The sequence below is a fragment of the Vitis riparia genome, chromosome 13, assembly GCF_004353265.1.
Source record: "Vitis riparia cultivar Riparia Gloire de Montpellier isolate 1030 chromosome 13, EGFV_Vit.rip_1.0, whole genome shotgun sequence".
NCBI lineage: Eukaryota > Viridiplantae > Streptophyta > Magnoliopsida > Vitales > Vitaceae > Vitis > Vitis riparia.
The window spans coordinates 25,040,928-25,068,922 of record NC_048443.1 but is presented as its reverse complement, the minus strand read 5'-3'; the positions used below and the strand labels follow the sequence as shown (position 1 = coordinate 25,068,922).

Below are 27,995 nucleotides of genomic sequence, written 5' to 3'. Positions count from 1 at the left end.
ATGCTTTTGCATCCGTATTGTTGTTGTTGTGACTCTATGCCTTGCCCAAGCTTTTTTCTTGATGCAGCAACATGTCATGACATTGTATCCATGATTCCTCATGCACAAGGCATTGTGCCTTTGTGTGTTGCATTTAAGTCAACATGCTCCACATTGATGCCTCATCCGAGTCTCTCTTGGTGCTCCACTTGGCATGATATTTCACCTATGGCTCACCAAATTGTCTCCTTGCACAAGGCATTCTGCCCTTATATATGCCACCTTGTTGATGTCATAGGTTACTTATGAGGCTAAGGTGCTATCCCATGGGACATTAGTGCCACATGGTCTATGTCAAGGGGTTAACACTTTCTAAACAAGACATTTATCCTTATACTCAAATTATCGTAATTATTTTTATTGAGTTTGAGGAGTTCAAATGAATACCTCCTATTTTTTTTTTTTTTTTGTAATAATAGAGAAGAATTTAAAATTTATTGTTTTTCATTTTCTTATTCATAGATTATATAATTTTTTATTTTTAAATACTCATATTTAATAAAATATAAACTCATAATAATAAAAATATAGGAATTCCCAACAATAAAATATAAAAACTTTTTACAAGTCAATTACTTATATATAAAAACTAAATCCAACTGTTTAAAATAAAATACTTTCTTTTAACTTTTAGAAGTTAAATCTAATTCTAGTTTTCAAAAATTCTCAATCAAGTTTACTTTCCAATAATTACTTAAATTAAATGCCACATAAAAACCAGATAAAAGATTTTCACAAATCTAAACAGGAAAAAAAAAATATAAAAAAACAAACTTGCATCCAAACCAACTATGGTCCTCTTAATTATCATATCCCGCTCTTTGGGGTCCTTTTAATTATGATATATGCTGTCACAACGTGTTGAAAAAAGAAAAAAAAAGAAAAAGAAAAAAGAAAGGGAGAGACATGAAGGAAATATTCCCGGAGAAATGTCAAAAGAGAGGTAGAAAACTATCCCAACCACCCCAAGCAAGAAAAATATGGGCTATTTTATTTTCTCACCATGTTGAAAAAATTTTAAATTCCAACAGGCATCAAAGAATTGCCGTCCACCTAGCTATAATACACATAGATGAAGACAAGAAAGCCACGTGCGCTTTTTGGAATATATGGATTATTTCCTTGCAAATACTGCATAAATTCATGGTCTATTCTGCAACAATAGTCCACCAATAGTCAGATGGATCAAGGGCCAGTGTCTCCTCATGTCCTCATCTTCCCCTTCCCGGCTCAAGGCCACGTCAACTCCATGCTCAAACTCGCCGAACTTCTCTCCGTCGCCGGCCTCCACGTCACCTTCCTCAACTCCGAATATAACCAACACCGCCTCCTCCTTCACACCGATATTCAGACCAGGTTCAGCCGCTATCCTGGCTTCCGTTTCCAAACAATATCTGATGGGCTTACCACGGACCATCCACGTACCGGTGAGCGGCTGATGGATCTGTTTGAGGGATTGAAAGCCACAGCAAAACCAATTTTTAGGGAGCTAGTGATTTCAAGGGGCCAGGGTTCTGATACCCTCCCGCCGGTCAACTGCATCATAGCAGATGGGATTATGAGTTTTACCATTGATATTGCTAATGAAGTTGGAATTCCCATCATTTCTTTCCGCACCATTAGTGCTTGTTCCTTCTGGGCATATTTTTCTGCGCTCAAACTCATTGAATCTGGCGAACTTCCCCTCAAAGGTATGCTTTCTAGATTGAATTCCACGAAATCATCTGTTCATTATAATTCGTTTATATTTTTGTTTTCTTCTTTTACAATATAGTTAGATCATGAATAAACTACAGGTAACGATATGGATCAGCTAGTAACCAGTATTCCCGGCATGGAGGGGTTTCTCCGAAAACGAGATCTCCCGAGTCTTATACGAGTCAGCAACCTAGATAACGAGGGTCTCCTACTTGTAATGAAGGAGACGCAACAAACTCCTCGAGCCCATGCGCTCATACTTAATACGTTTGAAGACTTAGAAGGACCTATTCTCGGTCAAATACGCAATCACTGTCCAAAAACCTACACCATTGGACCTCTCCACGCGCACCTGAAAACCAGACTTGCTTCTGAATCGACGACGTCAGTGTCTTCCAACAGTTTACGGCAAGAAGACAGAAGCTGCATAGCGTGGCTTAACCGTCAGCCTTCAAAGTCTGTTATCTACGTAAGCTTCGGAAGCCTGACAGTCATCACAAGGAAGCAGCTCATAGAGTTCTGTTACGGTTTGGTAAACAGCGGTAGCCGCTTCTTGTGGGTCATACGGACGGACTCTCTTGCCGAAGAAGATGGAGAGCGTCAGACTCCGGCGGAGCTCTTGGAAGGGGCAAAGGAGAGGAGTTACATCGTGGAGTGGGCTCCACAAGAAGAGGTTCTAGCGCACCCGGCAGTAGGTGGGTTCCTCACCCACAGTGGGTGGAACTCGACTCTTGAGAGTATATGCGCCGGCGTGCCAATGATTTGCTGGCCATACTTTGCAGACCAACAGATCAACAGTAGGTTCGTAAGCCATGTTTGGAAACTTGGTTCGGACATGAAAGATACTTGCGATCGACTTATTGTTGAGAAAATGGTGAGAGATCTGATGGAAGAGAGGCGGGATGAGCTTTTGAAAACGGCTGACATGATGGCTACAAGGGCTAGAAAATGTGTTAGTGAAGGTGGGTCCTCTTACTGTAACTTGAGCAGCTTGATCGAGGAGATAAGATTGATGGGCAGGCTGAGTTGAAAGTATATTTGGGTTTTCCATGGAAAGCGAAGGCAAAATAATTTAATTGGATGCATTCGGCAAATGATTGGGCGAAGGGAGAAAGGAATCTTGGGGTGGACTGGCGACGCGAGGAAGAGTAGATAAATTTCCAAAGACCGAAAAGTGGATGCCTTTAGCTTTTCTCTATTTCTTGTTTCTTTAAATTAAATGTTGTCCGAATTCAATTAGATCCAAGCTCAATAACATCCACAAAACAACAACACATGGGCTAGTTCTTACAGGAACAATTCTTGAGCTTTGACCCAAACCAAGTTCTTAGTGGATGCTGCCAAAGGACTGGCGATGCCATAAGCAAAAAGCAAGAGACCCATTGTATTAAGAGTGTAGTTCAGTACGTAACTCAAAATTATCTCCAGGGAATCAGGTGATAGCAGCTTAATTTCTGCGCAGACCAAAGACAATGTATAACACATTAGACAATGTTATATATGTATTGGATTTTCTCACTTCTCCATCTTTTACACTGCTAAGAAATTTCATTACTTTTCTTCTATTTTTAGGTCACAGCAGATAGCTCCTAGAAAATGCATATGGGATCATCATGAGAGTGACTTTTTACTCGATAATTGACCATGCATTCAACAACTTGCATACTCTCTTGGCCTTAGTCCTTGGCCTCAGCATATGGTTCTGCTCATACATCACCATCACCATCACAAGCAGCCGCCAGGTCCTGTTTTACTATCTGTTTCACTATCAAAACGAAAAAAATATTAACAAATTATTAAAAATATAATCAAAAGACGGACCTTCCATCCTTTGACGTCTAGAAGGAATATTTAATAAATTTCCATGAAAACATACAGTAAGTGTGTTGACTAGATGACTGTAATAAGCAATAAAAAAAAATAAAAAAACTTCAAAAGCAACCGGATCTGCCCTATTGCATTGCATTACCTAGTCAACAGGAAATTTTGACGGATTTTTCTCAATAGTACGATAATTTAAAAAAGTTATGTTTAAATTACTGTAATAGAAGAAGTTATTACAAATATACGGTAGTTTTTGCCACCTAGGAAAGAGGATTTGCCACTTAGGAGAGAGAAGAGAGGAGAGAGGTTCAGCGGATAAATTTTTTTTTAAAACCAAAATCATCTTTTCAAATTTCAAAAGTTAAAGGGAAATCGTCTTTTCAAAATACGAGTTCCATGAAAAAAAAAATTAGTATTTAAAAAAATTTCCCATTTACAAGGGAACTCGTCTCTTGAAGAGACGAGTTCCTTGAAAAAAATATATATATTTTTTAAAAAAATCCCAAATTATTATTTAAAAAAAAAAAACAACAATTCCTCGAGGGAACTCGTCTCTTCAAGAGACGAGTTCCCTTGGGAAAAAAATATTTTTTAAAACAAAAAATTCCCAAATTAAAAAAAAAAAAAAAAAAAAAAACACACAATTCCACAAGGGAACTCGTCTCTTCAAGAGACGAGTTCCCGTGGGAAATTTTTTTTTTTTAAAATATTTTTTTTTATAAAAAAGTTCCCAAATTAAAAAAAAAAAAAAAAAAAAACAATTCTTCAAGGGAACTCGTCTCTTCTCTTCAAGAGACGAGTTCCCAGGGGAAATTTTTTTCTTTTTTAAATAATTTTTTTATAAAAAAATTCCCAAATTAAAAAAAAAAAAAAAAAAAAAAAAAAAAAAAACAATTCCACAAGGGAACTCGTCTCTTCAAGAGACGAGTTCCCATGGGAAATTTTTTTATAAAAAAATTCCCAAATTTAAAAAAAAAAAAAAAAAAAAAAAAAAAAAAAAACAATTTTCCCATGGGAAAAAAAAAATTAAAAATTTTTTTTTTTAAAAAAAAAAATACCCAAATTAAAAAAAAAAAAAAAAAAAAAAATTCTTCAAGGGAAGAGACGAGTTCCCATGGGAAAAAAAAAATTTTTTTATAAAAAAATTCCCAAAAAAAAAAAAAAAAAAACAATTCCACAAGGGAACTCGTCTCTTCGAGTTCCCTTGGGAATTTTTTTTTTTAATTTTTTTTTAAAAAAACACCCAAATTAAAAAAAAAAAAAAAAAAAAATTTCAAGGGAACGGGCTAGCTATGATAGCAAACGGCTTACCTATGATAGCAAACAGTGTTGTTCAAAATAGCAAACGGTATTGTTCATAGCAAATGGTTTATCTATGAAGAGATGATTTCCCTTTTGGATTTTTTTTTCTTTTTATAATTTGGGATTTTTTTTAATGAAGAGACGATTTCTCTTTTGCAATATTTTTTTTTTATTTTTTTTTTATATTTTGGGATTTATTTTAAAAATATATTAAAAATATTACTTTTTTTTTAAAGAGACTATTTCCCCTTTGGAATTTTTTATTTTTATTTTATAATTTGAGATTTTTAAAAAAAAAATAAATATATTTTTTTATGGGAACTCATCTCTTCAAGAGACGAGTTTCCCATGGGAAAAAATTTTTGGACGAGTTCCCCTTGTGGAATTGTTTTTTTTTTTTTTTAATTTGGGAATTGAAAAAAAATATTTAAAAAAAAATTTCCCATGGGAAACTCGTCTCTTGAATTTCCCTTGTGGAATTTTTTTTTTTTTAAGGAATTTTTTTTAAAATATATACCTTGAGGAATTTTTTTTTTTTTTTATATATATTTTTTTTCATGGAACTCGTCTCTTCAAGAGACGAGTTCCCTTGTAAATGGGGATTTTTTTTTAAATACTATTTTTTTTTCATGCAACTCGTTTTTTGAAAAGACGATTTCCCTTTGTTTAAAAAAAAATTATCCGCTGAACCTCTCTCCTCTCTCCTCTCTCCTAAATGGCAAATCCTCTTTCCTAGATGGCAAAAACTACTGTATATTTGTAATAACTTCTTCTACTACAGTAATTTAAGCATAATTTTTTTAAATTACCGTACTATTGAGAAAAATCCAAATCTTGACAACAATTTAGAGGGAAGTCTGAAAGGCTGCCCAATTTTTTTTATTAAGAAAATATTGCTGGCTAGCGTGTCGAAATGATTTAGAGAGGTGGTGGGCTCATTATAAGAACCAAGATGCTAGCCAGGAAAGAGACCTAAATACCAAAAAGTGACAAGGATATTCATAAGTTGAGCGCCTGCCACATTTGGTTCTTCATTGGCTGCTTCCAAGCGTTGCTGATTTTAGTTTACTAAATTATTTTATAGATCAACAAGGGGAAAGGAATGCATGTAACAAGAGGAAAAAAAGGCAACCTCACAAGAATAATGCGAATTGAGTTTTCTCGGATTGCCAAACCAATTAAACCACAAGGGCATTAAGCATTTACAGTTTAATTAATAAAAGTCAAAGGATTTAAAAAAATATTATATAAAATATTTTTTATATTGATATATTATTATAATTTTATATTTTTTTATAAAATAAGAAAGGTTATTAGGAATATCTTTATAAATATTTTAAATTATGAAGAAAAAAAGTTAAAAGAAAAAAAAGTTGAATTCATAAAAGTGAATAAATATATGAGAAAAAAAAAAAAAAAGAAATACACTCTAAACCCAGGGACCAGTGGTTCAAAGTGTAAATTTAAAAAGTGGGGAAATATGATCTTTTTTAGGAACCCAATTATTTGGTTTCTATCATTTGTAATATTTTTATAAGATAGTTGAATGTAAGTGTAACTATGATGGGTTGAATCAAATTAAAATATTATGTACTTTTGTGTGAATTATTTTATTTTTATGTTGTTGAACTAATATTATTTGCATTAAAATTTATGCCGAAACATTCGTGGAACAAGGGACTCATGAATCAAGATGTCAATATAAGAAGTGGATAAATGTGAGATGCTTAGAACCAATAAATATATCTAGTTTCTATCTTCTATAGTATTGATGAGTTAATGTATTCTTGTTTGTTTTCTTTAATATTTTGATTATAGTTAAATTACTTTTTGATTTATGACTGTAATACTGACAACTGGAGGGCTTGGATGAGAAGAAAGAAATGTGTTAAGCAAGCTTCTCATATATTTATCTCAAAATTCTGGATATTCAAAGGCTCCTGTTCATGCTGCCATTGTATGTGCCCTGCTTTTGCTTTGTTTTTCTTATTTCACTTCTTCCAAACTTGCCTGCCCTCGTTAATGTGAAGAACCCATAGCTTGTTAAAGGGTAGCATGCACAGCAAACCATCTAACAAATGGAAATAACCTCAAGATATTGTAATCTTTATCACTTTTGAAGTTAAAATCTTTGTTGTATATATCCGTTAGTGAGTTTCCATAAATGTTATTAAATGGAAATAAACCATCTGTAACGTCGAAAGTTTGAAAATATTGTTTGTGATATCCCACATCAGATATAGAAGAAAGTTCCTAACACTATATATGTATAGACTTCTCTTAACTAAGTAGATGCGTTTTAAAATCGTGAGGGTCCTTTTGGGCCCAAAGCATACAATATTTATATGATTGGGTGCGAGTCATTATAAATGGTATCAGAGTCAATCTCCAACCCCGGTATGAAGGGACACAACGAGAACATTGTGTCTAAATGGAGGGTATTTGTAATGTCCCATATATATATATATATATATATATGAGAATGTTTATAATATCTACATGATTGTCGTTACATTATCTTTGTAAAATATTTAAAAAAATTAATAAATGACCAAAAACAAAAACTGGGTATCCCGGAAAGGTGGCCATGTGTTGTTCTTTTATTTTCATTTTTTCAAAATGTGCACAGGAGTAGTTGAAAATGGTGGTGCTTAGAAATTTTAATTAAAAAAACTGGCAGCCCACATATGGCCATGAGAATAGGTGTCTCGGGAAAGGGGCCAGGTGTTTTTTTATTTTAAAAAAAAATGCGTATTGAAGTGGTTGAAAATGCAGTGCCCTTGGAAGATTTAAAAAAAAAAACATGGCAGCCCCACAGATGCCCATGAGAACGGGTGTCCTGACACATGCACATGGGAATTGAAGAGGACCGTCTTTGAATCCGTTACGAAAAGAAAATGACACCTACCTCATATCATCTCGAGCGCAAGGATGAAAGTTTCCATTTTTTTCGCGGAAATTTCGCCGGAATTTCGGGTTTCGGTGGCCGGCGATACGAAAGAGGGGGGCGAAATGTCGACGGGAGAAATTTCGCCAAACTTCTGTTAAAATCGACGAAAAAATCACCGAAACATGGCTGCAAGCAAAAAATCGGTGAAATTTCGGTTTGTATCGCCGATATTTCGGGAAATTTCCCGATATTTCCTACCAGTCCAGCCCGCGCACAGGATACAAAATCTGTCCAATTTTTATTTTTTTTTAAAAAAACATAAGATGTTCCTTGGTAATCTGATCATGACTTGCAGGCAAAGGTTGTTTTTCAGCCTGGCTCAAAAATCGTGGATTTAGGGTTCGTGAAATTTAAATCCAATGGCACAAAAGCAAAGCGACCCTAGAACAGATCAGAAAACACAGGGAGAAAAAAAAAAAAAAAGCAATTTTATTGGTTTTCCTTGAGGGTTTTGCATGGATTTTCTCGGAAATCAAACGAGGATGAATTTTCTCGGAAATCAAACGAGGATGAATTTTCCCGGAAATCGAATGGGGGATGGATTTTCCCGGAAATTGAATGGGGGATGGATTTTCTTGGGAATCAAACAGGGGTTGCAAAAAAAAAAAAAAAAAGTAATAAATGATTAGATTAGAACCTGCGAGGATTGAGAGTGAAAGAGGAAATTGGGGCCGATTCTCTCGTCCGGAGGGCAGCTTCAGCCAAGGGCTTTTTGATGCCCGAGTGAGAGAAGCGGGTCTTCAGCAAAGGGCTTTTCGGATGGGTGGCCTTTTGATTTTTTAAAAATTTAGTAGAGATAAAAAAAAAAAAAAAAAAAAAAGGAAACAAATCATGACTCCACGGTGATGGTCCAAAGTGAATTTGGATGTGATCCAACGATCCAAAGTGAACCTATGCGATAATATATACAAATTATTGGTATTTAATGAAATCAAGTTAATATATATAAATTATTTATATTAATAAAATCAAAATTTTTATGAAGTTTGATAATAAATGCTTAATTACAAAATTCATATTTTTTATTGACCTATATAATATAATTACATATAATATATCAAAAATCATATAATATATATATATATATCAAATTATTCAACAAAATAAATTTAAATTATCTATTATACTTCTAATTACATTGTTATGAGGTTTTTTTTTATATTTTTATGAACTTTGATCAATTTTTTGCCTATTAAATTTTTTTTTTTTCCAAAATATCCGTCGATATTTCTTCGATATATCCGATATATCCGTAAAATCAAGTTACCGATATATCCATGATTACCGATATTTTCATCATTGCTCGAGCGTGAACTCCCCTGTTAAACCTGGCATGACCTAATTGTGTTGAATGCGACACGGGATGGATGGCCATGTTAGTGTTAATAAGGGAAAATCTATTATATGACAACTTGAAAGAGAGCAACACATGTAAAAACTGTGAAATATATATTTTATGAAAAAAGGGTGTCGAAAAATGTTGAAAGAGTAGTTGTATATAGCTAGGCGCGATGTTGTGAGAGAGTAAAAAAGACAAGGTATGATAACAGTGACTTATTTTGTTGAAAGGTGAAGTATTTAATGCAAACTATGTTGGAAAATATTTTGTTGGTGTTTTATATTGAACTTTAAAAAATATCATCTACAATTTAAAGAAGGAAACATACCTTAATCCATACTTTTTACCTTAATCCATATTTTTAACTTCAATATGAATTTGAAGTTCTTCAAATAACCGTTTTGAATTTTCGCTCTATAACTATATATCTTGAATTCCTTTACTCTTAATTTTCATTCTCCTACTTTCCGTTTTACACTTCTTAGTGGATATAGAGATACCTCCATTGAATTGTAGAAGTAGAAAGAAGAACCAAAAATTCCTTTCTTTATAAGTATAACATAATTTTTTTCATCAATAAACCATTAACCAAATACTTTGAACTTATTATTAATTAATAAATAATAATAATAATAGTTAGAACACAAACTTAACAAGTATTATGAATTTCAAAATAAATCTAATTTAATTTCATCAAAGATTCTTACATAAGTAAATTAATCAAACCATTAACAAAGATAAAAGAAAAGTTAGGAGGTTATTCAAGAGTAATTTTGGTTATAACATATTAAAAATGTGTTTGATACTATTTTTACTCTAAGTATTTATAATATGAATGTTTTCGAAAATGTTTTTATGAGAGTCGTCTACTAAATATTTATTTAAAAAATATTTCAAGTGATTTTTCAGTATTATAAATAATTTTTCAAAATTTTAGAAATATTTTTTACATTTTATCAAATACCTAATCTTTTTTTCAACAACACTTTTAAATTAAATAATGTGTTTTTAGTGGTAAGTGACATGATTTAAAATATTAATAAATATGAATATGTCAATACTTGAATTTTTCGAATATATTAGAAATATCGAATAAATATATTAGTGAGGTGAAAATTATTAAAAATTTACAGAAATATTTGAAAAAATTCTAAATTAATAATAAAATAAATAAAAATACACATATTAAAATTATTTTGTAAGTGTAAGACATAGGTATGATTAAAAAGAAAAATATTGGTAAGTAATGATATATTAATTTTAATATATAATTTATTATTTATCTTATAAAATTAATTTTAATTTATAAAATATTAGAATTTCATTATTCTTCTTATATTTTAGTATTTTTTGAATAAATTTATATTTTTAATATTTTAAAATAAATGTAAGCGATGACAAAAATGGCTTCAGCTGGACCCCGCGCTGACCACTCACCGAAAAATCGGAAAAATTTTCGCAAAAATGCCGAATATTTCAACCATGTGGTAAGTCTCACTGGTGAGATATCTCACCGATTCCTGATAAAAGCCCCTTGTTTTTTTAGGCTTCATGTGGAGCTAGGGGTTCAGGGTTCACCAACATCAAAATTTTAGAATTAATTGAAGCATTTCAAAGGTGAATATTGACGTCACCCAATAGTAAAAAATTACCAAAAAAATATCATCAAATAGCAAAACATCTTAATCATTTCTAATTAAAGAAAATTATTCATTTATATACTTTAAAACACACCTTATGATACACATTTATTTAAACCCACATAAAAAGGAAAAACACAACCAAAAAGGGATAACAAAACTGTCTTGCATACACATGCCCAGTCTGTCAAAGTAACACACCATCCACATCATTCAAGACTCCTGCAGTAAGCTAAATTTGAAAACATCATGTCTCTTGATGGCCGTCAACCTTCTAATGACTTAACCAGATATCTCGATCGCCTTCACCTCCGGCTTCTTCACCTCTTCTTTTGGAACCCTCACAGTTAGCACACCGTTCTCCATAGTAGCCTTGACTTGATCCATCTTTGCATTCTCCGGCAACCTGAACCGGCGAAGGAACTTGCCGCTGCTCCTCTCCACCCGATGCCATTTTTCATTTTTCTCCTCCTGCTCTTTAGTCCTCTCTCCACTAATTTTAAGTACTCTGCCCTCTTCAACCTCAACCTTCACTTCCTCCTTCTTCAACCCTGGAAGATCCGCCTTGAAAACATGAGCTTCGGGAGTCTCTTTCCAATCAATACGGGTGTTGACGAAGGCAGAGGTTTCGCGAGCGGTGTTAGGAACGTTGGCAAGAGTGGTGCTAAAAGGAAAGCCTTCGAAGGGATCCCAGATATCTAGAGAGATGGGATCAAAGATGTTGCTCCGTCGGCCACCACCAAGAACACTTGAAATGAGCGCCATTTTTTGGTCGATCGATCAAATTGAATTGCTTGCTGAAAGGGGAAATATCTCGTACGCAGGCTTCGAACGATTTCTTGATGATGAAAGGGATAGAGATGAGCTCTCTATATAGGAGGTGAAAGAGGATTGTGGTGCTTTCCTCACCCTTCTGGACACTTCCAGTTTGGATAGGAACGAGACGTCTCTCCAACCTTCCACCGCTTTCCATCATCAAATTCTAGGTTATGGGCCTTAATCCACAATTCTAGGTTTCTTCAATTTAATCATAGTCCTAATGGGCTTACAAGACTTAGACTTGGGAAGGAAGTTTCTGGCCCATGGAATCAATGGGCCAGCACGGTTAATAAATAATACTGGGTGCAGAATTCGGAAATTGATAGAATCTTTTGGGAAGATTTTGTAATTATATAATTCTATTTTCTATTCTCACTCTTGATTGCTTTGATGGTATGTGAAGGATACATTTACTTTTAATTTAGGTTTTTTCTTCTATTATAAATCCCTCTAGTCAATAATTCCACGATATTAATCAGTCAATTGTTAATCCCGGAGGTAGCTAAAGCCCTAAAATATTTCTATCACGGTTTTCACATGATTAAAAAATTGTGTAGACATATGTGGTTATAATACAGATTTTATGATAGGACGAAATAAGTATCTCATAGTTAAAATATAGATATGTTAAACTATGTTATAAAATATGTCATCATCCTTAAATATATTTTTATTTCAAGAGTAAAATACTACTTGCTGAGCTGGCATTTGAATATATATTTACTTTCTAAAAAAAAAACATGTTATTTGCTATTTTCTAAAACTTTATAATAATATTATAAAAATACAAAAACAGAACTGGAGCGAATCTCAAACCTACCATGGTTACCTAATTAATACGCGTGTACGCCCACAAGGCCGAAGCTGGAGCAGTGGGCACTAGGAGCAACGAAGAAGGGTTTATTTCGTTATAAATCCCACATGGAGTCATGGGCCATGAATGTTAATGTTAGGAAATTAAGGTGCTACCTTACCAAAATTCGACATGGAACATCGGCCTGTCTCTCCCCATGTCCTTGTCTTCCCTTTTCCCATTCAAGGCCATGTCAATTCCATGCTCAAACTCGCCGAACTTCTTTCCCTCGCCGGCCTCCGCATCACCTTCCTCAACTCCGACTACACCCACAGCCGCCTCCTCCGTTACACCAACATTCTGGACAGATTCACGCGCTATGCTGGCTTTCGTTTCCAAACGATATCCGATGGGCTGCCGTTGGATCATCCGCGAACCGGTGTCCAATTGAAGGATATGTTTGATGGAATGAAAGCCACGACCAAACCACTGTTTAGGGAGATGATCATGTCGTGGTGCAGGAGTTCTGACCCTGTGACCTGCATCATAGCAGATGGGATCATGGGTTTTGCTATTGATGTTGGTAATGAAGTTGGAGTTCCCACCATTTCTTTTCGTACTAGCAGTCCTTGTGCCTTCTGGGCATATTTCTCTCTACCTCAGCTCATTGAAGCTGGCGAAGTCCCCTTTAAAGGTAACTTTAGTAGGTTGTCTTTTTGCTCATATTCAATCTTTGTTTTCCTTTCTCTCTTCTTTTGATTATTTTACCAGGTTTATGTATGAATACTGTAGATGATGACATGGATCAGCTAGTAACCAGTGTTCCTGGAATGGAGGGGTTTCTCCGGCGGCGAGATCTACCTAGTTTTTGCCGTACCAAGGACGCAAATGACCCGAATCTCCAGCTTGTAATGATAGAGACTCGACAAACACCACGGGCCGATGCGCTTATACTCAATACGTTTGAAGACCTAGATGGAGCCACGCTCTCTCAAATACGCAGTCACTGTCCAAAAATATACACCGTTGGACCTCTCCACGCACATCTGAAATCCAGGCTGGCATCCGAAACAACCGCATCACAGTTTTCCAATAGTTTGTGGGAGGAAGACAAAAGGTGCATTCCGTGGCTTGACCGTCAGCCCTCAAAATCTGTCATCTACGTCAGCTTCGGAAGCCTCACAGTCATCACAAAGGAGGAGCTCATGGAGTTTTGGCACGGTTTAGTCAACAGCGGTAGCCGCTTCTTGTGGGTCATACGGCCAGACTCCCTCACAGAAAAAGACGGAGAATTTCAGCCACCGGCGCAGCTCTGGGAAGTGACGAAGGAGAGGGGTCAAATTGTGGGCTGGGTTCCACAAGAAGAGGTTCTAGCGCACCCGGCTGTGGGTGGGTTCCTCACTCACAGTGGATGGAACTCGACGATTGAGAGTATATTCGCGGGAGTGCCAATGATTTGCTGGCCTTATTTTGCTGATCAGCAGGTAAACAGTAGGTTCGTAAGCCATGTTTGGAAGCTGGGTATGGACATGAAAGACACTTGCGATAGGGTTACCATTGAGAAGATGGTGAGAGATTTGATGGAAAAGAGGCGCACTGAGTTCACCAAATCGGCGGAGGCGATGGCAAAGTTGGCAAGAAGTAGTCTGAGTGAAGGTGGGTCCTCCTACTGTAACTTTAGCCGTTTGATTGAGAGCATAAGGTTGATGAGCGCCTGATAACCACTAGGAATTTGACGTGCGTTGAAACGTGTGTGGTGTGTTATTTAATCATATGCCTCTAGCATCTCACGTTGCAACAAGACAAGATTTTCAGGATTTTAGTCATTTTGGGGTTTCGAGCCAATGAAAGGAGGAAAAGACCTTGTCAGACAGGGATGCTGGAGGCTCTCACATTTAATTTCTCTGTGTTTTGTACATTTTTCGAATCTAATAAGATGCTCATTGCAATTTAATCAACAGCCACATACATGGAGATATTAAAGGGTCAATTCGTTCATCATTCACATTACAGCACGGGGATCGATCGTAACCAGATACGTGTCACAGTATTCTCCCACATTTATATGTTGCGTATAAGGCTGCTTTCCTGTATTTTGAGTGGTAGTTCTCGGAGACAACTAGCCCCCAGGGGAAACATACAGCGTACCAATCCCCATAGAACTGAGTTTTATATATATATATATATTAATGATGAATTGTAAATCTTAATAAACTATTCTATTCTGAAGAGTTTAATCTTGGTCAAAGATTAAATCTCCATCAAAAGTCTCAAGCGGCAGGCAAGATAAACAATCAGGTATTTAGTAGGACTCTCAATAGGAAACAAGCCTTCTAAGGATTAGTCTGAAAACCCTCATTGCTTCGGACAAATGTTCACCCTTTTATTTCAAATTAATGCATATATAATCCTCTCTATTTCCAGTGTCTCCAGTCCATTTTCCAGCTGCGAACCCACTCTCCAAATTCGGTGATAGACGTACCTAGCATTCATTTTGGTCACCAAAACCAGGCAGACAAATCCGTTGTGAGTCCAAAAATCATCCAGTGGCAGGATGAGCAAGCACTTCCTGTTGGGAGCCCATTTGATAGTATGGCGGTCCCTTCCACCCCTCATCTCTAGGAATCCTTTTGGCAATGATTCAAGCCAATCTGAGCTATACGTACTAACCCGGGGTCGAACCGACCATAACAAGGACTGGTTGATATATTGGCTAGACTCCAGGCTATCTCCAAAAATTCAGTTTCATCCACTTCCACAACACTTCCAAAGCTCACATAAATGATAGATTTAGGCGCTTGTTAGTTCAGCCAGGTAAAAGTTTGATAACGTACTAATGAACTAGAAGAGTATATATGGAAAGTATTTTTGAAATGGACCTATTGGGAAAATAGGAATGGCAGAAGTATGCACTGGCTAACTGGCCAGTTCAGATTCTTCAAGGTCTTCCAAGTAGTTCCAAATTAATCCTAAGGAGGCCCTTGTTTCAAATCATGCTAGTTATGTGATCGAAAAAGAATGAGAAATATCGAATGGAATTAAGGGACTTATAGTTCACAACATAGATATAATGTGTGATGTTTCGAAAATTCATTATCTTTTATATACTAATATTCTTTATAGTATAATAAAATAATTCTTTCAATTGTGAATATAAGCATATTTGACGAATCTATGTTAAAACCTCATAGATCTTTATGCGGGTTATTTTATGTTTGTGTAGTTAAACAAATATTTTATACATTGAAACTTGGATCGGCACAACATGAAGTGCGATAAAATATCTATAATTTAGCAATAATAGGCTCCTCATAAGCCTCTAATAACAATCGAGACAAGCAATCCTGGAAGGGCGTGACGCAGTTGATATTAAGGAGTTGGATGAGAGCTATGACATCAGTTGAGGAGGCATGGCTTTTTAACAAGCCATCAGGAATTAAATGGAAGGTGAAGTGAGGATAGTTGAAGTGGGTGTGGATGATGGTGACTGAGAAGCCTCTGTCGTCAATGATGTTTGCGAGCTGAACCATGGGGTTTATGTGGCCTTGGAAGGGCAATGGGAAGAGCACTCGTCGGCGACGCTTTCTTTGCTGCAATTGGATTTCTGTTGACTTTTCCATGGAGGGGCGAGTTCTCTTCTACTTCATCACGCTTTAAAAGGCCACCCGACATGTGATTGGGCATCAATGACAGGGTGAAAATAAATAGCAGCCCGTGCTTGTCCTGACATGTGTGGGATGCTTTCATACGTCTCTCCGTTAAAGTTTCTCCCGGAATATTCCCTTCACGTGAGAGCGAGATATAATAATTAGAGGGACCGAGAGCTCATTAGATGCAATTTTTTTTTTTGTTTAGGTTTTTTTTTTTTTTTAATTGTGTAGATTTGTGAAAGCGTTAGTAATCACTCGAAAGCAAAATTGATTGAAAACTTTTTGAAAACTGAATTAGATTTGACTTCTAATAGTTAAAAGAAAATATTTTTTTTAATTAGTTGGTTTAGTTTCTAGATTTAACAGACTGAGTTGTAGAAAGTTTTTATATTTTTTTATTTGGAATTTCTATTTTGTTAAATATAAATATTTAAAAATAAAAAGTTATATAATGATTGAATAAGAATAGTGAATAATAATACATTTTTAATTCTGATAGGTGATTACAAAAAAACTGATAGATGTGATGTATCCGTTTCAAATTCTCAAAGTTAAAAAAAGAATATATATATATATATAATAAATAGAGTATCAAGATAAAGGTTTTGTTTGTTTGATTCACAACGTGCATATGAGGTTGTACAAAAGGGTTATAAAGAGTCAAAACAACTTTTTACCCAAATCAAAGAATTTTTTTTAAAAAAGTACCTAAATCAAAGAAATTTAAAATATATATATGAGGAAAATAAATAAGAAATCTCTTACCACAGTCTATTAAGCAATGAATGTATGTATTTTTAAGAAAATTCCAAGAATATCCACCTCTAAAAAAAGCTTATGGATAGTACAAAATGTATATAAAAGAGAATTTGAAAGTTTGAATATGAAAAAATAAATCAATCTCCAATTATTTTTCTAAAGTATTGGTTGTGAATTTAAAAATATCTTTGATGAGCATGAGGAATCAAAAAGTGGTCATGTTAAATTTGGAGTTCCAATAAAAAGGTAAAAGTAAAATCTTAATTCATTTGAAAAATAAAAGGCATTAATTTATCCCGAATGTCCATTATGTGTTCAATGTGAAAAATTACATATTAAATCTTCATATGAAAAATCAAGTCTCTCAATAAGATATCAATGATATGCCAATTTAATTGCTAATTGTAATACGAAATTGAATGTTTTCTTATTGAACATTCAAAATGATGTTCTCAAATATTTAACATCTTGTATCAATAATTTTTTCTTGAATTTAACACTTAAGGTTTGTGTTAAACTAAAACTTAGTTAATCTTGATTTTGATAATAACACATAAAGTTTAAAACTAATAATTTATCTTAAGTGTAGTTAGATAAGAAGATTTCCAAAAAAGTAATCAAATATATAACAAGTCAAAAAGAAACCAAGAAAAAGGAAAAGGTCTCAATGAAGAGAAGAATCAAAATCTATTCTCTATGATCACTTTACGAGGTTGTTGGTGCATTAAGTTTATATTGCATTATATTTTTATTTGAGCACCTAAAATCATTAAAGTGTCTAAATCAATTTTATTATTTTATAAATTAGTGGATAATCGTCTAAATGAAAACCACCTTTGTTTAGTGCTATTGATGATTAAAAGGGTTTTCAAAATGACAAAGACTTCATCTAACCAGGTATCCTAAGAATTTTATATTAAAGATGCAAAAGTTGCAAAACCTTAAGCATATTTGTGTTTTGGTAATTCCAAGTCAAAATTCTCATTATGTCTTTTAGCTCATACTCTTCGAATCCTCCATTGGACACTTGTGTTTTCCAAATTATTCATATTTAAAGATGGCTAAAGAAGAGTTTAAGTGTTTTTGAGGTGTTGAATGATGGCAAACGTTGATCAACCATGTTTTAAACTCTTATCATTTTATTGAAAAATGGAGCGGTTGGTTAAGGAGTGTAAAATATAATATTTAAATAATTTGAATCAATTTTTTATCAGTCCAAATTAAGGATAATAGTCTCTGCTATACCCAATTCTTTTTATTCATCTCTAATCTATTAAACTTCAATCACATTTGTATTCCTTTTAACTTTTCCCAAATCATTCTCAATGGTTAATATTTAAACCCTCTTTCTAGAAGTGTAAATGGCTACTATAAGTGTGAGAGAATCTTGCTTTGTGTCTCAAGTTTTCTTACCAAATTAGGGTGAGTGTTTGCCTTGAGAGAAAATCATTTGGGTTTGAATTGAAAATTAATTTTTGAGTGATAAATTTTTGTTTCAAATGGGTTGATTCATTGTATTATTTATCATTGTTCTCATATTCAACATATTTGGAGTAAAACTCAAGTTTCTTCTTGTGTGGACTCAAGAAGAGATTGAGATCAAAACTTGGAATGGATTTCAAATATTCTCTAGAATAAGAAAGATGATAGTTGAAGCTTGAAAGTTTTAGGCAAGTAATCCAAGAAAAGATGGAAGGATTACGTTAAGTAAATCCTTGTACTTAGCTAAGTTTTCTTCATAGTAGATTATTTGATTATTTGAAACCCTTGATTTTTTTCTCTTTGAAGTTTTCTACATTAAAAGAAAAAATGTGTCATTATCTCTCAATTCTATTTTATTCTTTGATATGTATTTCATTATTAAAAAGGGTTTTTCAAATTGAAACAATTCGAGTCGTTACAAAACATTTGTGCATTAATTTTTCATATTTTGTATATGTTTGACTAGTGTTTGATCAAAACGACTTAATCGATTACCATTCACTTAACCACAGGTTATTCACTCAAGTGATTGAGACTATTCACTCAATTAGTCGAGTATCGGTTGAATCGATAATTAATTGATTAAACTCCAATGACTTAACAGATACTTTTTGTACTTTCTGCTATCCAATGATTAATAGTCAATTCAACCAATTGGTCGATTGACCAACCCTAAACTATATCTTACGACTAATTTAGACTTCCAACTCCTATTAATTAAAGGTTTCAAACTTATTATTTTGCAAAAAAGAGAGTTCTAAATCTTTATTGAATTTTATTTAATTTTAAAGCAGAGTTTTTAAGTGCATCTTCTCAATGGCTGGCGGAGGACTATGGAGCAACGTCGCTAGTAGAGAAGTGCATGTCATTGTCATCATCAAACTACAAAGCTTGTCATGGTGGAGAAGTGGAGAAGAAAATGGGTTTGATGGTAAAGAGATGAGAATATGGGTTTGTTGTTTGGAAGAAATTGGTTGAAGAAAATGGGTTTGTTTGTTTGGTCGGATGAAATGGGGAAAATGGAGCTTGTCATGGTAGAGAAGTGGACAAGAAATGAGTTTGATGGTGTTTGTTTGAAACGAAAATGAGCTTCGAAGAAAAGGTTTGTTTCAAAAAGAAAAGGGGTGTTCAGATGAAATGAGTTTTTTTTATTGTAGATTTTTTTTTCTCTTTGATTTTTTTTAAATTCCTACTTGGAATGTACGTGTGGGATGCCGACATGGAACATATTACATGTCATACACTTACATAACTTGCTGTCATGGAAGAAGCTGATGTGGTCATTCCAAATTGGCCCTTTGTGGGTATTTTGGGAAGTTTTTGCCTAGCATTGATACAGTGCATGTATTAGGTTATACTTTACACTAGGCTCAAAGGGAAAAGGTAAAGTTCTCAAAAACTCCATAGTTGGAGTATGGTTACATGATAGTACTTTATTTAAGTATTATGTACAAACAAAAAATAAGGACTTTTGACAAGAGTACGGTAATTTTAAAAAATTATTCTTAAATTATCATACCAGAAAAATTTATTCCAAATGTATGGTAGTTTTTGTCAGGTAGGAAAGAGGGGCACAAATAAATTTTTTTTTAAAACAAAATCGTCTTTTGAAAAGACGATTTAAAAAAAAATGGAAATCCAAAAAAAAAAAAATCAAAAGGGAAATCGATTTCCCATTTAAAAAAAAAATCAAAAGGGAAATTAAGAGATGATTTCCCATTAAAAAAAATTAATATTAAAAAAAAATTGGAAATCCAAACTAATTTAAAAATAAAAAATAAAAAATAAATCAAAAGGGAAATCATCTCTTGAAGAGACGATTTCCCATTCTCCAATTTACTACACTCACCAATTCCATTTGAAATTTGAAATTTGAAATTTAAACTTTAACCACTTATCCTATACACCGCACTCTTACCTATTCATGTACTTATCCTATACACTACACTTTTACCTATTCCATATCTATTCATGTGTTGTCATATCCATCCATTTAATACTTCAATTTACTACACTCCACTAATTTCAACTTCTCATACATTATAAATTACCTTCTTCCTTTTCATTTTCACTTTCAAACTTTTTCTTTATAATTTTCACCTTCAAACTTCTTCACTCACGTTTTGTCCATCTTCCCTGCTTGAAAAATTTTCACCTTTCATCTTTGTTAGAATTTGAGTATATCTTATCTCCTCTCTTTTCTTCGATACTCACGTTATTGTTTATAAGGTAATATTTTTGCTTTATTTGTATTTGAAGTTATTTTATGATGTATAGTTTTTATTATTATATCAATTTTTAAATTTATTTGGATTATATAATATTTGTTTGAATAATATTTATTGGAAATCGTTATTTTAAATAGATTAAATCATTAAAAAAATAATAAAAGATATATTATTTTATTCGTAATTAATATTTTTGCCTTTATTTCATATTTATTGTGCAATGCATGATAGATATTAGATATTTGTTGTTACATGTATTTTTTTAATTTATGGTAATTTTGTTAGAATATTATTTGTTGTAAATTATTAATATTAGTTTATTTAATTAATATTAAATAATAGGATTATTGCTTATGTTTATCAATCAAATAACACGTTTTATAAAATATTAAAATTCAAATTTAAAAATAAAATAAAATAAAATATTAATAAAATGAGAATGAAAAATAATAATAATAATAGAATAATTATATTTCTAAATATTTTGCATAATATATGATTTAAAAAAAATATTAAAATTTAAAAAATAGAAATACAACATCATCCAAAATTATTAATTGATCTTATATATTTTTTAAAATTAATAATAGTGTTAAATAATTGAAAAAATTGTTGTAAAACAATAAGATGTAAAAATAAAAATATAAATAAAAGTAAAAATAAAACTAAAATGTTATTTGATTTATTATATATAAAGTAATTTAACACTAATATAAAATAGTAACGTGACTATTAAATGTATATAATATATATTTTAATATTAAAATATTATATATATATTTAAATATCCATTTTAAAAAAGAAAAGAAAAGAAATATTAATTTTTTTTTAATTTAGTTTGGATTTCCAATTTTGTGTAATATTAATTTTTTTTAATGAGAAGAGACGATTGAGATTTTTTTTTTTTTAATTTGGGATTTAAAAAAAATTTTTTTTTTGTAATATTAATTTTTTTTAATGGAAACCGTCTTTTCAAGAAACAATTTCCCTTTGGGATTTTTTTTTTATGAGAAATTTACCTTTGAATATATATATATATATATATATATATATATATATATATATATATATATATATTTTAATTTAGTTTGGATTTCCAATTTTTTGTAATATCAATTTTTCTTTTAATTTGGGATTTTTTTTAAAAAAATTTATTTTTTGTAATATTAATTTTTTTAATGGGAAATCGTCTCTTTAAGAGACGATTTCTCTTTTGAATTTTTTTTTTTAAAATTAGTTTGGATTTCCAATTTTTTGTAATATTATTTTTTTATTTGGGATTTTATTTTATTTTAAATTTATTTTTTATAATATTAATTTTTTTTAAGAGACGATTTCCCTTTTGATTTATTTTTTATTTTTTTATTTTTTAAATTAGTTTGGATTTCCAATTTTTTGTAATATTAATTTTTTTTTAATGGGAAATCGTTTCTTGAAAAGAAGATTTCCCTTTTGATTTTTTTTTTTTAAATTAGTTTGGATTACCAATTTTTTGTAATATTATTTTTTTTAATAGGAAATCGTCTAGAGACGATTTCCCTTTTGAATTTTTTTTTTTTGGATTTCTATTTAATTTTTTTTTAAATAGTCTTTTCAAAAGACGATTTTGCTTTAATTAAATTTTTATCCGTGCCCCTCTCTTCTATCAAGCAAAAACTACTATATATATGGAATAACCTTTTTTGCTATAGTAATTTAAGAATAATTTTTTAACATTAACGTACTCTTGTCAAGAGTCCATGATGCAAGGTCAAAGAAAAGCCAGATGACCAATTAGGTGTTCACTAGGAGCTGCTGGTAGGAAATTTAAACATTAGGATTACAAAAGCTGAGCAACAAAGCGCTCTAGAGATCGGTGAGAAGAGCCGCCTGGCTTTAGACTAAGGTTCACCATTTCTTTCAAATGCATAACTCTTCTTCTCATCTCCTGCCCTTCTTCCTCCGCCATTAGTCTTCTGATTGTCCTCTCTATCTCCCCTCTGTCCCACCCATTCTCCAATAGAAACCCAACTTTCCAAACTTCACTAGCATATCTCGCGTTAACCCTTTGGTCGCCGAAACCTGGCAGACAAATCATTGGGACCCCTTCGCAGATGCTCTCTAATGTCGAGTTCCATCCGCAGTGAGTCCAAAATCCTCCTGTGGCAGGATGGGCGAGCACTTCTTGTTGGGAAGCCCATTTGACAATATGTCCCCTTCCACTCACCATCTCTAGGAACCCTTTTGGCAATGATTCGAGCCACTCCGAGCCACGTACCAACCCGGATCGAACCACCCATAAGAAGGGCTGCTCGCTGTTGGCTAGCCCAAAAGCCATCTCCAAAAATTCAGTTTCATCTATTTCTTCGATACTACCAAAGCTCACGTAGATTACAGATCTATGTGCTTGGTTGTCTAGCCAGGTAATGGAACTTTGGTCATGTGTGCTAGTAAACTACTTGAAGAGGACGAAAAGTACTTTTGAAATGGACCAATTGTGAAAATTGGAACACGAAAGTACTGGTGAAGCCTGGACAGTTCAGATTCTTCGAGGCCTTCAAAGGAGTTACAAATTATTCCCGAAGAGGCCCTGCCTTCACGAAAGGCGCTAGCTATTTGCTGATAAAACACCTCTTCATCTCGCGTGTTGATGTTCGGAAGGTCCTTGACTTTAAGTGGTGGAATTTCTGGTACTGGCGACTCTAGTTTAGAACCTGATTAATGTATGAGATAACAACAAAGGAAAAAAAAAAAAAAAAAGGCATACAGTCAGAGTTCCTTCTATGGAGTTACATACACAATTTGCTACACAAATGCTACTTCATCTATTAATGAGAAATTTTTGGATTTAGGAAAATTAGTTTTGTAAATAAAGAAATTAACTAAAATAGAAAAATGCCACATAAAATAGAGCTGACAGTGCAAATTAAACCCTATGCAAGTCAAGCCCTTCATAGAAGAGAAAAGAGACAGATGATCATATTAGGAGGACAATAGAAAGAGCTGTCTCTAGATCGAGCTACACTTCCAATAAAATTTGAAAAACTACCATAAATTAATTAAAAATAATTTTAAGTATTAAACTAAAATAATTAACTTGATTTTAATATCATTTTTTTACTTAATTTATCCATAACAAATAAAAATGCATTTTATAACCATGATCTATGACCCCTTTTTTATACTAAATATTTTATGAATCAACTTATTTTTAATATCAAATCTTTTTTATTTAATTTGTTCATAACTAGTCGAATTATATTTACAAACATAATTTCACATTTATGATTCATTTTTTATATTAAATATTATATGATTATTTTTTATATTTATAATATTTTAAATATAGATGTTTAATAAATAAATTTATTACTTAAAATTAAAGAGGGTAAATATATCCAAATAATGATTCAGAAGAAATTTTAAATTAATAACTAAAAAATACTTAATTTAAAGCAAACTTAATTACTTAAGTAAACACCGTAAGTCTAATTTCAAAAATTCAGAGAAGTGAACTTACTTCTGAGTTTCATTACTACTGAGACTTTCGACCGAGACTTGCATTAGGATATTGACATTGAAAGAATAACTATAGTACTACTGAGTTTCATTGAAAAACAATCACTATATATCGATTCTTTGGTGGTAAATACGGAATCATGGAAAAGAATACATATATACAACTTGACTTTACAGATTCAGCTCATTTGGATAATGGTTAATTTATGGCTTGGCTAGACAAATTCATCATCGAAAGAAATCTCACTCTTGAAGATGTTGAGATCAGAAGAAGAGATGGGAGCATAAGAGCGCACCTTTTATGGAGAAGCAACCACGTTCACGCAGAGATAGTAATGTGGCGAAAGCAAGAGAAGAAGCAGCACTATTGGTACGCAACACTATCCTTGGGAGCTTGAGGCTGTTGGCAACGGCCTGAGTGAAGGGCCATAAAATATCTGTAACTAAGCAAGCAATAGGCTCCTCAGAAGTCTGTAATAACAATCGAGACAAGCAATCCTGAAATGGCGCGACACAGTTGATGTTAAGGAGTCCGATGAGAGCTGTGGCATCAGAGGAGGAGGCTTGGCTTTTTAACAGGCCATCAGGGATTGAATGGAAGGTGAAGTGAGGATAGTTGGAAGGGTTGGGAGAGTTGAAGTGGGTGTGGATGATGGTGATTGAGAAGCCTCTGGCGTGCATGATGTTTGCAAGCTGAAGCATGGGGTTTAGGTGGCCTTGGAAGGGCAATGGGAAGAGCACCAGTCGGCGACCCATTCTTTGCTGCAATTGGGTTTCTGTTGAGTTCTCCATTGACCTTGACTAGTACTGCAGTGGGGCGAGTTCTCCTCTGATTCTTCATCAGGCTTTAAAAGGGCCACCGGCCCAAAGTGGCGAGAAAGTTTGTGGGGCGTTGGTGAATAGTGACATGGTGAGAAGACGTACTAGCCAATGCCGGGATTGGGATGGTTGTGTACATCTCTTTGTTGAAATTTCTCGGGCAATATTTCCTTCACGCGTGTCACACCCTTTTTCAACATGATGATGGTGAAAAATGTATAATAAGCCATATTTTTATTCACCTGACACCCAAATTTTTGTATGGCTAACATTAATTAAATAATTTATATTTGCAAAAATAAGTTAATAGATAATCTATTATATAATAAACCCAATAAACTAGTGATCACATTTTGGATTGAGTTTTGTATCTTTTAAATAGAAACTCAATTGAGTGGCAAGTGTAAGCTATGAGTCTCATTGAAGCCCATTATGGGAGGGCCCAATGAAAACTCAATATAGAATTATGCTAAATCTCCTCTCTGATCTAGATAAAAAATGGTCTTTTAGAGTCACCATAATTGTTATCAAGATCATAAAGAGAAATATTTGGTTGCAATAATCAATCACCTAATTTTTTTTGTGATAGCTCAAACAAGTATGTTCTTTATAGTGATTTTCTATTGTTAGTATTCTTTAATCATGTATGATTAATTTATGTGATTATGTAAATATTCTAAAGTTGTTTCCTGTGAAATTATTTTTAATTAATTAATGGGAAAGAATTGAGGGCGATTGTTAACTATGGTAAAAATATCTCGGAAACACCGAGAAAGTCCCACACTCCTCTCTCACGTCTAATATATAGCAAGGCCCTCTCCGTTAGTTTCATTATCAAGAAATTGTTAGAAGTTTGCGTCCAAGAAAGCAAATCAATTCAACAACATCCATAGAAAATGTCGTTCATTCTAGGGTTCTAGGTGGTGGCCGACGAAGCAGCATCTTCGATCCCTTCTCCCTAAACATCTGGGATCCTTTCAAGGGCTTTCCCTTTAGTACCACTCTGTCCAACATTCCCAACATTGTTGGCGAAACCTCGGCCTTTGCCAATACACGTATTGACTGGAAAGAGATGCCAGAAGCTCACGTTTTCAAGGTGGATCTTCCAAGGTTGAGGAAGGAGGAAGTGAAAGTAGAGGTTGAAGAGGGAAGAGTGCTTCAAATCAATAGAGAGATGAGTAAGGAGCAAGAGGAGAAAAACAACAAGTGGCATCGCGTGGAAAGGAGCAACGAGAGGTTTCTTCGTAGATTTAGGTTGCCAGAAAATGCCAAGACAAATGAGGTCAAAGCTTGCATGGAGAATGGCGTGCTGATTGTGATGGTTCCGAAAGAAGAGGTGAAGAAGGCTGAGGTCAAGGCCATCGAAATTTCTGGCTAAGTCACTGGTTAGATCTTTTCTAATTTGCTATACAGTTGATGGCTTATTATTGTTTTTGATAGATTGGTCATGTATAGGCAATCGAAAGGATGTGATGTAATGACTTGTGTTCTCTCTTGTGATTTTGTTTTGCAAAATTTCCCCTTTAATTTTGTTATGTAAGTGGAATAAAGGAATAGTTGGTTTTCTCTAACTAGAAATGAGTTGGTTTATTTGGTTTTTTTACCGACATGATTCTCTCTTTCTTCCTGAGTGATCCCAATTTTCACGTTCAAAATCCTTGAGTTTTAAAACTTGCTGTTAGGTTATTATGTTTCACACAGGTAATTGAATTTGTTACCATCTTAAAGTGAAAAGTGACAACCATGAACCAGGCCCATACATTTTAAATTAATGTTAATTAATTAGTTAAAGCTTGGGAAATCCATTAACTAATGAAACCAAAACATGGAGGTATAATAATTAAGTTTAATCTACATCTACAAGTCTGTATGAGGTGGAATCAAGGGAAGGGTTAGGATTCCAGCCAAAACTTGATTCCTGACACTTTCAAAAACAAATACTCCTAATATTAAAATATTAGGGGTTTCAAGGGGCCACTAGCGGACCCTTGAAAAAGTGATGGTGGTAAACGACAAAGAGTAGCAACGTGTCCATCCGTCATGAGAGGTGAGTGCAAATGGTTTGAGCATTTTGATGAAATGGGCTGTATATTTTCTTAAAGTAAAAAAAATTGAGTGTGACACGTAATGATGAGAGGTTTTGTCACATGGTTACTTGATATAAACTGAGCAATTATAGGAATTATTGATGCAGTCCACCGATAACTTCCTTTCATATCATCTTAACTTTTTTATATGACAGATCCAAAATCCAATGGGATTGTTTCCTTATTCAAGGGGATTATTTGCTTTATTCGTGAGTTGTCGGTAATGTGTCTATCCTTCAAGATAGCATGCCTATCGTGCTTTTATCTTAATTTCTTTTTTGACTTTAATCCAATTTTCAATAATTGAAGTCATAACAATAATTTTTAAAGCATGATTATACACGCCTGTTTTTCAGTGCAGATTCACTTTTTATTTATTTGATAAAAACGACTTGAAGTCGTGACTTTATTTTATTTTATTTTATTTTTAAAATAAAATAAAAACTCCTAAGTGTGACTAAAAAAACAAATTTATAAAAAACTCATATACATACTGTTTCTACTAAACGAATTAAAAAAATTATGATAATTAACTAATTAATCTTAGATATCAAAATTAATAGCATAAATCAATATATATATATATATAAATAATAATAAAATCAAGTTACAAGAATGCACAAAATATATGAGAAGAGAATTATTCAAAATGATTTATTGAATTAAATAAAAAAATATTTCAAAATAATTAATTTTCAAGAAATTTCAAAAGGTTTTATTAAAAATAATTTTTAATTAATGATTTCAACTTGATAAATTATTTTTATATATTTCTTGAAGCTCATTTAACTTATTTTGCTCCATTATATAAATATTAATTAATTTAAAATATATAAATTTTTGAGGAATTTCAATTATATTTGATTTTCTTTTATATTTTTTTAGGAAGAAATTGGTTATGTGAAAACCATTTTTCCTAAAATTTTATTTTTTTAGTACTTTCTGAAAACCACACACAGCTTAAAAGTTTTTTTTTGTCTTAAAAAAAATCAGTAGAAAACATACACTATATTTTTTATTTTGAAATCTAAAGTTTTAAATTTTCAACTTCTTTTAAATTTTTAAATC

General features: G+C 32.9%; 4 protein-coding genes, 1 long non-coding RNA gene and 1 pseudogene across 6 annotated transcripts; 3 read left to right on the top strand and 3 right to left on the bottom strand.

The window, feature by feature from the left end:
- Positions 1-1,196: 1,196 nt before the first annotated feature.
- Positions 1,197-3,255, top strand: LOC117927539 (7-deoxyloganetic acid glucosyltransferase-like). The gene is made up of 2 exons (XM_034847084.1): positions 1,197-1,730; positions 1,836-3,255. Exons 1-2 carry the CDS (start codon positions 1,220-1,222, stop codon positions 2,765-2,767), a joined length of 1,443 nt encoding a protein of 480 aa, XP_034702975.1. The 5' UTR covers positions 1,197-1,219; the 3' UTR covers positions 2,768-3,255.
- A 53-nt stretch (positions 3,256-3,308) lies between these two features.
- On the bottom strand, positions 3,309-8,743 carry LOC117927540. Its single transcript, XR_004653370.1, has 3 exons — positions 8,451-8,743; positions 7,772-7,939; positions 3,309-3,502 (listed from the first exon to the last, which is right to left on the bottom strand). It is a non-coding gene; the product is annotated as an uncharacterized LOC117927540 (long non-coding RNA).
- A 2,094-nt stretch (positions 8,744-10,837) lies between these two features.
- On the bottom strand, positions 10,838-11,647 carry LOC117928771 (18.1 kDa class I heat shock protein-like). The gene has a single exon (XM_034848780.1). It carries the CDS (start codon positions 11,555-11,557, stop codon positions 11,075-11,077), a length of 483 nt encoding a protein of 160 aa, XP_034704671.1. The 5' UTR covers positions 11,558-11,647; the 3' UTR covers positions 10,838-11,074.
- An 808-nt stretch (positions 11,648-12,455) lies between these two features.
- On the top strand, positions 12,456-14,652 carry LOC117928770 (7-deoxyloganetic acid glucosyltransferase-like). 2 transcript variants are annotated; one of them, XM_034848777.1, is made up of 2 exons: positions 12,456-13,098; positions 13,176-14,652. In XM_034848777.1, exons 1-2 carry the CDS (start codon positions 12,597-12,599, stop codon positions 14,120-14,122), a joined length of 1,449 nt encoding a protein of 482 aa, XP_034704668.1. In that variant the 5' UTR covers positions 12,456-12,596; the 3' UTR covers positions 14,123-14,652. The 2 variants fall into 2 exon arrangements, with proteins under 2 accessions (XP_034704668.1, XP_034704669.1); XM_034848778.1 differs by having other exon boundaries at positions 12,458-13,098; positions 13,197-14,652.
- A 7,690-nt stretch (positions 14,653-22,342) lies between these two features.
- On the bottom strand, positions 22,343-24,813 carry LOC117928454 (annotated as a pseudogene).
- A 115-nt stretch (positions 24,814-24,928) lies between these two features.
- Positions 24,929-26,218, top strand: LOC117928452 (18.1 kDa class I heat shock protein-like). The gene is made up of 2 exons (XM_034848332.1): positions 24,929-24,968; positions 25,734-26,218. The coding sequence occupies exons 1-2, from the start codon at positions 24,929-24,931 to the stop codon at positions 26,216-26,218; spliced, it is 525 nt and encodes a 174-aa protein (XP_034704223.1).
- Positions 26,219-27,995: the final 1,777 nt, after the last annotated feature.